This window comes from Anopheles marshallii, chromosome 2 (genome assembly GCF_943734725.1).
Source record: "Anopheles marshallii chromosome 2, idAnoMarsDA_429_01, whole genome shotgun sequence".
Lineage (NCBI taxonomy): Eukaryota > Metazoa > Arthropoda > Insecta > Diptera > Culicidae > Anopheles > Anopheles marshallii.
Window position 1 is genome coordinate 45,855,788 of NC_071326.1, and position 12,798 is coordinate 45,868,585.

At 41.4% G+C, this 12,798-nt stretch overlaps 1 protein-coding gene across 1 annotated transcript in view; it reads left to right on the plus strand.

The window, feature by feature from the left end:
• Nucleotides 1-12,798, plus strand: part of LOC128709854 (mucin-12) — a 64,297-nt gene that overhangs the window by 7,295 nt on the left and 44,204 nt on the right. Inside the window, exon 3 of the mRNA XM_053804877.1 lies at nucleotides 2,286-2,402. Coding sequence (XP_053660852.1) covers nucleotides 2,286-2,402 — 117 coding nt within the window. The remainder of the gene's footprint in view (nucleotides 1-2,285; nucleotides 2,403-12,798) is intronic.

The window sequence follows — 12,798 nt, forward strand, 5'->3', positions numbered from 1 at the left end:
AATCAGCACGATGGCACTAATAAATTAATACAGCGAACAAGTGTATTAATTAGGATAATCACCGACACGCGGAAAGCCCGTGCCGATTGCTTAAGTGTGTTTTAATTTATTTATTACGAATTATCGGTGCGCCGAGGGCTGACCTTGCCGCCTCTGAGCGTTAATACCAGCAGGATGGAGCCCGAACCACGGGTCGCAACTGGGCAATGAATAAAAGAGCTGGAGCATGCGTGGAGTTTCGCTTAAAATGAGTTAATTTTGATGCTTTTAAGCTTATCAGCATCTTTCGACTGGTGATTACTTTTTAACGATTAGTTTTTTCAGCTACGGATATTGTAAAGTGATCATTACGGAATAAAAGTAATCAGAGCTAGCTTACATAGTTTTGCTCCTTTAACTAATTTCAAGGACAAATCATTGCTTCATTCTATTGATAAGAATAGTTATTTGTTTTGTTTTATTCTGGTTAAGATGTACAAAACATATATATTGTTTACTAAACACAACGTACAATACCAGGCCGAGTACACCCGGGATAAAGTGATCTTTCTCTGTTTGGGGAAGGAAATGTCTTCAAACGAATGTGGATTGCAACAAGGATTGTGGATTGTATCTTAGAATAAGCCACTCTTAGTAATAAGCAATACGGCGTCACTCTTGAATAAAAAATCAAAGTACAATACCAGTGTCGATGTAAAAAATTTGAACTATATATTTTGAACTATTATTGAAAATTATTTATTAATTATTTTTTTTACTAAATGAGAAGATAGCATATAATATTTATTTCACTTAATGGATATTCACAGAAAAAAACATTATATATTTTTATAGAAAATATTTCATCAGTGATTGTCAAAATAAAACACAATGCAAATACAGGCACACATTCACTGTACGGAGAAGGAAATACCTCCAAAAAAGTGAATTATACCATAGTTGAAGTGCAAAACAGCCTGGTCGTCGTTTAAGAATAACAAACAAAATGAAACTTGATATTTTGTGCATTGTAGAGAACTGTAAAAATCGACAATTTCTATGAGCCTTTTTCTATGCTTGTTTTAGCCATAATGTCTAAAGATCCATTGTGTTTAATATAAAATATAAGGTATTTTTCATTAATGTGATAGAATAACTTACGATATGCAAACATATGAGGATCTTTAGCAAGCAAACATTATGATTAGTACCCCAAATGGTGATATTGTTTCAAATAATGGAATAGAAATCATTTAAGAGTTAGAAAATCATGCCACTTAAGTGGGTATACGACGCCATCCTCAAGGGTAAACAAAATAAATCCATCATTCAGGAAACTTAGAGCGATCACATACGAAACAAACAAGCTGGAAATAGAACCAAATAGAAGTAATGTAGCGCATTATCATCTACCACTTCCTAAAACGGAACTCTGACCAAATCGGACCTCGTAGCAGAGCTCCCGAAGACACAGGAGGAACGGATGGTATAATAGTGCTGCAAGATTTGAACTTCACTGTCTTGAGTTGTCGTTAGTAGAGGGAAGAAATGGTACCTCCTTTCAAAAATAAAGCAACAGAAACAGATCGAAAACAACAGAAAACATCAAGGAAAACCCACGCTCAACTGGCAAGCTGCTGTTTTAGGAAAGACGAGTATTACCTTGAAATTTACTCCTTGGCAGCAGCAACCAGCCCTCACTACGGATTGGGGAATCTTTACCACGGGTTTGAATGGTCCTAAAGCTGTCTTGACCATCAGAACCGAATTTGGGATCCTGCTTCACAGCAGCCGGACGACGCCAATAGCGATTCAAACCCGGACACAGCTCTTAATGATGTGCGATGGGAAAGAAAAACTATTCAAAAACCCGATTTGTGGCGAACACTGTCCGCTAGCGGGTTAGTAACCTTGTCTGTGAAAAAAAATTGATTGAATTTTCTTGGCGCACATAATCTGGATAAGAGTTGAATGTACCCTGGATACAAAACTGTACTGCTTTTTGAAAACTCTTCGCTACCGCTTGCGAAACAAAAACAAGATGGTGGAAGTTTTAGAAGTACACCAGTTTTAACAGATCATATTGATTGAGCTTATATCTTCTGTTTCGAGATTTTGTCTTCCTGATTCAAACACACAGAGTGGCCATAAACCGACAAATACCATGGCCCAAGGTATCATGGACTGTACCACCTAGTATCCTATCCACTCTTTTCCCTTGAGAACAATTCGCGTCGAATCATCACTCCAATCTCCTTTCCTTTCTCTCTTTCTTTCTCTCTTTCTCTCTCTATCTTTACTTCCAGGCGAATCGCCCTCCAAAAGACTGCTCTTTGATTACCCGAGCCCATATTTGTATGGTAATTATCATCCGTCGCCGAGTGACGATCTGGTCGCTTTATGGTTTGGAAGTAACGGAACAGGTTAGTGCGAATCCATTACATCTCGTGGGTGCCATTTTGTTGGAACTGTTTGGCAATAATAACCGATTCTGTTTGCTTGCTTCGTTACTGATACAACTTGACGCCAAAAAGAGCTTCGTATTGTGCCGGAGTAAAAATGTATTGACAGAAGAACGTGAAGCGCGAATAACTGTTTGTGTGTGAGTTTAATTTTGTATATGTCACAGTATTTTCAGTCGAACTCATCAAATTGAAAACTTAGAAATGATTAGATAAATATTTATTTCATATCAAACATAATGCGCCTCCATTACACACCGAACGCTGATCTTTCCTATTAACTGGTTTCCAGCACAAACGTGTGAAGTTCACAGAATGAAACGATGTTTCAATTTGAATGAAATATTTTAATTTTGTACCAAATTAAAATAAATACAATGATTGATTTGCTCTGCTCATTAACCCATAACATTACAAGCTTATGAAATTTTTCATGCAAAAATATTGTTATTTACAAAGCTGAATTTATCTTACTAAACTGTTCAGCTTCTTTCAAATGATTCCATGTGATAATTTGATAATGATAATTTAAGAGTTCTTTTAGGGCCATTACCAATTCTAAAGTCGATTATACTCGATTCAATTGTGTTTTGTATTGTGCAAAGTTTGGGTAAATTCGAGTAGAAAAGTGAGCACTACAAATGTCAATTGTTAGCATTTTAAAGGATTCTAAATTGTATTAATTAGTGATAAAATAACAGAAAAAACAACCATGAGTACTCGTGTTTGCATAAAATTTTAAGAAAGTAACGACAAAACAATACTTTTGTAGGGAAAAATTGAAGTTTTAAACTTTTATCATTTTGTCTTCTGAAGTAGGCCTAATAAAAATATTGTCCTAGACCCTCGCTTCGGGTCATTCACATATGAATTGCCATGTTTTATGCAGATATTGATGCGAATAAATGGAAAACGTGGAGCACTGTAACCTTCAAAACCGATTGTGCAGAATTAAAAGGCTTAATCAACGATACATTTGGATATTCTTTCAATAACTGCTAAATGAAATTGAATGCACGCATTTTCAATCATCACAGCATTTCTACAGATATGTGACCAGTTTTGCATTTTTTTTGCAATCGTTTCGCCACCATGCCAACCATAGCCGTAGGAATTGCGCATTTAATAGCTACGAGCGTTTTGTAAATGGTATGCGACGCGTACATATGCGAAATATCTTCTCAGCTTCCCACAGTGTGCACCAGACACCATCGTCACCGATCGTAAATATGTGGCACGCTATGACCGCACCTGATGGGGTCATAAAAATTGTACACCTTGCCCAGGAATGATGAATTTTCATTTGATATGCTAATTAAACGCCATCGTCAAACACCCGATACTTCGAGCGCATCCTACTAGACGAGCGCGACCCGTTGGCTGACATTCGATTGGCGGGAGCTGTAAGCTGAACCGAACCATAGCCGCCGTGTCCTGGGTATCCATGTTGACAACTTGTCTGTGGTTCCCGCCGTTTCGCATGCGATAGCACGTAAACATAGTGTGTAGCATCGTGTGGCTACTCATAGTAACCTGCGCAAAATGATGCACTATTTCCCGCCGGAATGACTGGGGTGCGCGTTGGATATCCTGTTTTATGCTGTCCACAAGCTAACCGTGGCCAACCGTGTTCGCGCCAAAGTGTTCAAACGTTCTGAACTGAAAAGAAGCGCGAAACCGGACGCCAAAACAATCCCAGTTCCAATTACGTGATGGCGCATCGCTGCATCGCTATATTTTACTCAAACCATGCTCGTACTCCGTTTCATCCAGGCGGCATTAGAACGCCAGCCATGGAAAGAGGAGATTTATGAATGGATAAATCTTATGCTGCGACGTACGTTGTCGTCAACAAGCGCAAATGACGCGGGAAAATGGCAAACAATTCCGACACCGTCGTATGCACCGGTAACCGACCATTGCTTGACGCCGTTCGCTGTGTTGTTGACGTTTCAGCCTGATTCTTATGCGGCCCAAATCTTCGTGCTGAGCTACTTCCGGTCGCACCAGACGGATCAAGCGTGGCCCACAAGTCAGTCCGCCTGTAATGGCGCGCGTTATGTTACAGCTCGTTAACAAACGTCCCGTGCGTCTTCTGCCACCCAGAAGCAACCGTGTACATGCTGGAAAGTTTTCTTGATTGCTTTCGAAAGCTTGGGACATAACACATACGCAAGTACACATACACACACACAAACACATGACCAGACTGACAGAAAACGACGAATGGCGCGAAATGATAACACGAAAAGTCGTCGTCCCATAATGAGCTCCAGTGGGTACGGGGGTTTTGTGTTGCAAAATAGCAACCAATGCTCCCTTGCAGCAATGCCCCCAAGCGTACACTTCTGCTGACAGAAGCTGCGTTGGCGTCATGGGCCACGTTCGTGCCACGACTACCGAGATGGTTCTAATTTCGCGCCCAAACAGTAGCGTCCATAGCGTCCGGCTGCAGCGTGGATCTGTTTGGGTTTTCCGTGCGAGGCAATGATACAGTGTTATTTACGTTCTCCCGTTCGTCGTCGGATGCAGAATAGATGCTCCGCACGTGGAGTGCTCTGCGAACTGTAAGATTCACAACAGTGAAACATAAAACCTTTTGTCGCTTGTGTCTTATGACGGTTAACATCTTAAGGTGCTTAAGCTTGCATGGATACAGGGTAGAATGGGGGCAGTTTTGGGTTGCTTCCCAACTGATCAAGCAATCCTGACAACATGATACTTCTTCTTGAATTACGAAGCACCAGTAGACGACCAGATTATTGTGAAATTATATGCTACAGCTAATAGTTTTATTTTACCTACCATCTGCAGTGAAGTATTCGATCTGATGCACTTTTCCGTCGGTGGTAGATTAAATCAACAAAATTAAGCTTTAAACACTTATGTTTCATTTCGATTGAAATAGTTAGAGTTTTCGTGTTTGGCTCGCTTTAAATGGTACCATGAATCATTCGCAACTCAAAACTCAATAACACAGTATCCTATCCACGATAAGCCCAACGATCGGATGAAAACTGATGCCTGTTTATGAATGAAATCATAAACCAATAGGCTGCCTTTATTGCCCGGGACCCGAGTGAGTGATAATGATCATGTCTTATTAAAAATTCAACGGTTTCATTCGGCACCGGACGGACCTATGCAACCATGAATAATTCCTTCGCTCAAGTTTAGCACATCATCATCACGGGCTGAGCCTTTCGTCTAAAACAATCAAAATGAAGCAAATTGATGTAATCTTATACGCATTGATTTATGCACATAATACTGGCAATCGGGGTGCGGCACCATTTTGGGTGGAACATTTTTCCCACAGCATCAAATCGACCGCTGCAGAATTATCGAAAGAAATTATTTATAAATGTTACTGTACCTCTAGAGAGGGTTTTAATTACTTCAACAAAAGTAACATCGAAAAGTTGGATTTTGATTCACTTTACCATATCTATTTCACCCTTACTCGATAGATGAACATTCATCGATGTTGTATTTCTACTAACTTTTATCGATTTTTCGACCGTTTGTGACATGCACATCATCAAGCTCAATCGGCACTCTCTGCGATGCCAAACTTAGGGATGAATGAAGCAAGATCAACCCAGTAAGAGATTAGGTTCCGAACGGGAACGTAGCGAAACGTATCAAGCGGATTATCTATTCCGATTCCGAAGCCGACATCGAACAGATTTGAAGGCAAATGTCAACGACCATAAATTAAAATGGGAATAAATTTTCTCCCCCACCGCAGACCACATGGCAAGCGACCCAGTCTATCCACCCGCCACTTTTCCATTCACACGGCGATCCATAGTTCCTTTGGACAGTGTGTTACACTACAGTTCCCATATAGCAAACCAGGTCCAAAAGGCCTATCGTGCATACGGTTCGCGTGAAACAAAAGTACGCATTATCGTTAGTTCCCAGCATTCGATAGTTTCAGTTTTGGGTAATCTGATGGTTTTCAGCTTAACCGCACAAGATGAGCCCACATTGTTGGGATATGATTAATTTTTCTATCAATAAAACTGACACAAACGCACAGATGTAAGGTCGAGATCCGTTGTTGCGAAGAAAGCGACGGCAGCGTCATAGATTGTCGTACACCAAGCGAGCTCGCTTCAGTAAAGATGAGCCCGTGTTAAGATCTTTTCTTCCCTCCTTGCTTTATTCGTTATTAATAACGAACGAGGTATTTTAGACTGGCAGCTTTGCTTAAGTGCCGTTGGTACTGTGGCCGTCAGTGCTTTTGGGAATTTGCATTACATATTCAGGCATGTGTCTTGCGGCCCAACAAAAAAATGAATCCCCCAAAACAACAACATTGAAACCAAATTTGAGCAGATCTAGCTTGGGTTCGCATGCGTAGGCTAAGTCTCTATAAATGTGTCCAATGTTTCATCATTACAAGGATTTTTACAAACTCCTCGTATAAGTCACAAATCCGACCATTCCCCTTAAGTGGATCATATTATTCATCGCTCCAAATATGGCACAGTGTAACAATCTGCTTCACGGTTTTATTTTCCACTCATCTCGCTTAACATGTCGTCGGGCCCGAAAATTTATCAGTTCAACTTTTATTGCACCAAACATTAGGTTTCACGTTTTTCGCTTCCCGAGTGTACCAACCGTACCCGCCTCATCGCCTAGGAAAGTATCGCGCGTGCAGATGAAGGAAACTGTTCCTGCACTCGGTGAAACTTATGCTGAAGACAAAGTGTTCCCTAAAGTGTCAAAAATTCATGCGTTCAACATTTTTATGACGAATCGTAAAGGTGGTCGGCATTTTATGTTAATGACCAAAACACAAACGAAAAATAGAACCTAAAAGCCTGCCTGGTTTGCCTAGAATGAATCCATCTGTACATTGAACTAATTCAATATTTTACAAAACATCTTCATAGACAGTGTGCTAGGTTGCTAGATCCGACATAAAATAATCGTACCCATCGCTGTTCATCATGCATAAACCCGACGGCCGGCGGGCAAAACAGTGCGTCCCAGTCACCGACGGGCCGTAAAACAGGAAACTACGTATTAATCGCATTATAAAACCGATAACGTCTTCTAGATTATGCTAATGATACATTATGTTTATGAGCGGCTGATTGGAAAAATAAACAAAACGAAAAGAATTGTTTTTATAGATTAATTATCCACGTCGCCGTTGCACGTTCAGACAATCGGTTCAGGCACAATCGGTTTTATGGTACCGAAACGTGCCGAGTATACGCACGGGTACTTTCCAACTGTGCCCATACACTTGCTGTCTAGTGCCACGAGCCTACACTTGACTAATGAGGATGATGATCTTTTGTAAAGTGATGCCACGCCGTTCCACCGACGGTCCGACATGGCCGAAAGGTTGTCGAAAATCGTAGACCAACGTTTTCAAGAGGATTCATTTGAATGGAGTTATGGTTAAAAGCGGAAGAGTATTTTACAACTCTCGATCGTGCGAGCCGGATGACATCATGCAAGAAAGCTTTTCAGAGTGTTGCTTGCAGAGTTTCTATGCATTTGTAGATAACCAGATTTAAATAACTTCGTTATAATGTTAACCTTTGAAGACGAAGTTGGAAGTTTATGCTAACAAAAGCTGCATATTGATAAGCAATTAAATTGATTCAAGCTTCGCACACTTGCTATATTGACATGCAGGAACGCAATAATTGACATTCACATGCGTCGATGGATAAAAGGTAGTAAATTCATACTTCCTTAAACTATTTTTTTATTTGAAAAATATTACTCACATGCAAGCTGAATAATGGATGGCATAATAAAGTTTTCAAAAGGATCCAATAATCTAGAATCAATTTAAACCTACGCTCGACTACGGTAACGTTTTAATAAGCATCCATAAACTGCGATGCAATTAAATCACACCTTTGCTCTCTACGCATGTCCTGCACAGAGACCAACGTGTTACGGCAAAACGAAGAAAACACTCCCAACAAACACGCGCACCGTGGACCGTACGGTGACGGGGGCCGATTTATTTAAATACGCTGCAAATCTTACGTTATATTGATTTTCAGTGTAGTGCACACGCTCGGGTCAGCCGGTGCTATCGGGAAACATTTTAATTTTGATTCAATTAATTTCAATATAAACAACGTGCATCGTCTGAGTACGGTAAGCCGTGGCTCTCCCATCAACGGGCACAGATGCTGTAAGCGTAAGGTTATCTGGTAAAGGATATTAATTTCCGATCACCCGGATCGGTTCAGTTGACCATGACTGTTGGCGGTCTTGTAAGAACACATGTTCACTACTTTCTATGCGTCTTCCATTTACATGTTTTCTTGTTTTTTATGTTGTTTTCATCTTATATCTACGGTCTCCTTTGCATACCCTGGCATGAGCTCAATCGAATACAAATTCAATCGTACCGGTGTCGGTGGTACTATTCGATCGTGCAATCTGATACGTGCGCTAAGGGATTAACTTTATTCGTATTACAAATCTCATTAAATTTGCACCGCTCCTTCGGGAGGGTAGCTTTTGTCCGTACCTCGAGCGATTCCTCGATCCCGAGTGTCGCGCATCGAATGCAAAACAGGAAAGTTGTGGAGCTAAACGGTTGGAAGCGTGACCCATTTAAGATTCCTACTAGTGCAACATGATGAGAAGCACGTCTAAAGTCATCGTAGTTCGCGGAACACTTGCGCAAATGTCGATGGTACTCTGGCAATCAGCATTTCTTGACAGTTAGATTATTTTTCTTGATAGATTTAGTTTTATAAATCTAAATATAATTTCGTAATTCCTTGAACGAACGAAATAAAGATATAAATAATGAAAATAAAATAGTTCGCCGGGATTATAATTGCAATCACAATTAGTACAAAATTGCTTCAATCTGCCTTTTTTCTGGGCGAAACAATTTCAACTTAATTTCAGTTCAACACGTCAGTAACCGAATGTGTCTGATTCAATACATATTACCAACCATTGACAAACGGAAGTCTGATGTGAAGTCATAATTCGTTATTTGAGAATTCACCAAATCAATGTGCTGTATGATGATTTTAGAAGAAATGTTCAAAAATTGTTGAGGAGCAGAAAATATTCCCGCTACTTAAAAGATTCTTACTCCCGTACTACTTTCTTATGTTACATAAGCAGCCAACATTTGTAACTCTACTGCTCATCTAGGTAACTAGAATACGATTGATTCTGTTTCGACCGGAAATGTGTGGGATTTGTCATTTAACGTCACCCGACTTGAAGTGGTAGTCTGGCTTTTACTACGCCAAAACGTCGAAACCAGCTAAAAGCTTCCGACCCTGCCAAGATGTTAACCGTTCCTAGATGTTCGTTCGAGGTCGACCGCAGAAAAAAATCCATATGTTAGCGTAGGAAGGGACTTCGATTGTTTAAAGGGACGCCGCTTTTGTTGCGCCACGCGACATACACAGTTTGAAACTACAGCAACAGCGCCAGTATTAACCACACTGAACAGGAGGTCGCATTGATGGTTGCGTATTTCTCTTTCCCCACAACGGTGTTGATTTCTGCCATTTCTACCGGGACCAACCAAAAAAGCAAATGGCCGCCACCCCAAATGTGAAACTCCACGGCAAGGCGCGTTGTGCAAAGGCACGCGTCTACACGACGCCAGCGACTGGATACACCGGACCCGGACCAGCATCATCCGCCCGCGCAAACTTTGTCAACTGTGCTCCGAAAGTGGTTCCATCCAAAAACAGCGATCGCCGGATCATCCGGACCATTTTCGGCAGAGGTTGAACTTCTTTCCTAAATTACCAAACGCATTATGAGCGTCTGATCTCAAACCCGTACCAAATGGTTTGGCATCATTGGGAAACGGCCGCGAAAAAGCTTCATAACGCGTCCCAACATGTGCGGCTACGGTTCACCGTTAAGGTACGAAAAAAGATGGCAAGAGAATGAAACCAAAATAAGCTACTTTCAGCGAAAACTTAAATTCATCACATTTTATTCCAAAGCAGTTTACTGCCAAGCCGGGACATAATTGCGTGGCGTCGTGGTATTCAAGTGTGTTGTAGTCTAAGTGCCTTTTTTCTTAAGCTATACATTTGCGTTCCCAATTAGTGTTTTAAACATATTTGGTTAAAAATAATTGGATTGAAATTTGATGAACAATTTTATGCTTTTCAAAGCTACGAAGCACTGATTTGAAGCACCCTAAGGATGTGTTGGTCGGTGTAAAATGAATGACTTTATTTCATACAAATTGTTCCAAATTATTCAATTTTTTTAAATATCATCTGTGTTATACAAATTGTTACTTTAAATTTTCATTCTTTACCTGTACGTAACTATTTGAAATGATTTTAGTTGCCTTTATAAATATTAAAATGTAAACCATAATCACAGGACTAATTTAGACTAAAAACCAACAATTTCAACAAGAATGTAATATTGCTATTTTTAACTGACAGTCTTCAGAAAAGCACAATCATACAAATCATCGATTATCTTACGGAGATAAAAATGTCAAGCTAATTACAAAGCTTACTTTTATCAATATAATCAATTGAACCATTAATTCTATCAACTAATTTAGCATATTCATTTCACGAATGATTTAAACTGTAAGCCGGTAAACGCAAACCATAAGAATGGTTGAGAAATGAAGGCCTGGTATCGAACGCTTTGAAAATAACTACACGGCATAGTTACTTCCTTCAGTAATGTTGCAAACGCTTAGGCGAAGATTTATTATTCCATCGCTAACAAATCCAACCTGAGGTGCAGCCATGCATGGTGATCGAGCCATGCCAGTTCTTCGGTTCGAACACTGTTCCGTGCAAATGAGTGCAATGTGATTCCATTTAGCGCACGTTGGTTTTGTTCCATCTAATTCGCGCTTAATGCTGTTCATTAATAAATTGCCACCATTTGATTAAACGCCATAGCCAAGTTTGTCAGTGACAGTTTATGGTTTGGAAAATTGTGCTTGTGTAGGCTGTACAGCTATCAAGGACATCTTTGTGTTGGAAGGTGATCGGTAACGGGGTGGGAAAAAGGTAAATATACACCACCGTTCATTGATCAAGTCCCGTCGCCATGGCACTAGAGCGTCAGGTGGGTCCATCCGTCGCCCAAAACAAGCCCTTCGTAGCGCCGAGGCTATTTATCCGTTACGCTATCCCGTAGGCGTCACATTAAGGTCTGCGTGTGCTGGCAAATCCTTTACGCATCGCCCACGCAACGGACCATCAAACGCACTGACAGAGTCGCGCCACGGTTTTTATGAATGAAACCAGTATACGCAACATCACACGCTGCGTAAGCTTGCGTAACCACCATGCCCGGTTAATAGGTAAAGGGCCACGAGTAGCCCCACGGTATCAGTCACCCATCAATCGGTGGTCATCATAGTCCGGCAGTCAATGAAACTATACGCCACGAGCCTTGGAGCCTCATTTGCATCAGCAACCTATTCTACCGAATGCGCGTTGTGCCCCGTGGACTTGGTTTCGCTTTATGAATGGACCATGGCAGTCGTTCGAAAGCCTGTCAGTATCCAAGGATTTGAAAACAAAAAAAACGTCGAACGCGCCACTGTCCACCAGAAGTTGTTCAACGTCACCCGATCTTGATACCTCGCACGTCCAACAGCGTAAAGCTTTTTCGCTGCTAACATCAGGTATTCTTGCGACGAAAGGGTACCACTCGATCGTTCGAATCTGCATTAGTATGTGCAACCCGCGAGGGTGCCAAACAACCACGTTTACCTTCAGAATCGTGCAACCACCAGGCACAGTGGGGCCAGCACCTCGCCGGGTGGACTAGAAATGGGCCCGTCGCCGTTTTGAGCAAGCAGGAAATTCAGGGCACCAAAGCAAGCTGCAGTTAGCCAACCCGTACCGGAGAGCCAAGCCATGTTCTTTGTCGCAAAACCCTTTAGCTGAACTTCCACCCACGGTTCGGCTGAAGGTCTCACGTCAGCCCTACAAACCGAAACATGTCACCTTTGGAAGCTCGCTCCGTACCAATCGGAGGTCCTCAGACACTCGGAGCTAATTCCGTTGGGAAAGCATTGGCGCGGGGTATCGTTTCCCTTCCCTTACTTCCAATTGCCAGGGTACCGTTGTATAATTTATTAAATCACCACACCTCCCTCGAGCCACCATCTTACGTCTCGCACCATTTCCGGACACTGCCGTGCGAGTGCATCGTTAGACCACCTACGTACCCTGCGAACCTCTTAGACACAGCGACACGGACAAGCTGGTTGATTTTCATTCATGAAAAATATTCATTCATCAGTATCAAATCTTCGATCGTTGGAGTAGGGCACGGAAATAAGATGCGGCTGGCGACAAATGGCCGTCCTGTACCGTATGGGTTTGGGTGG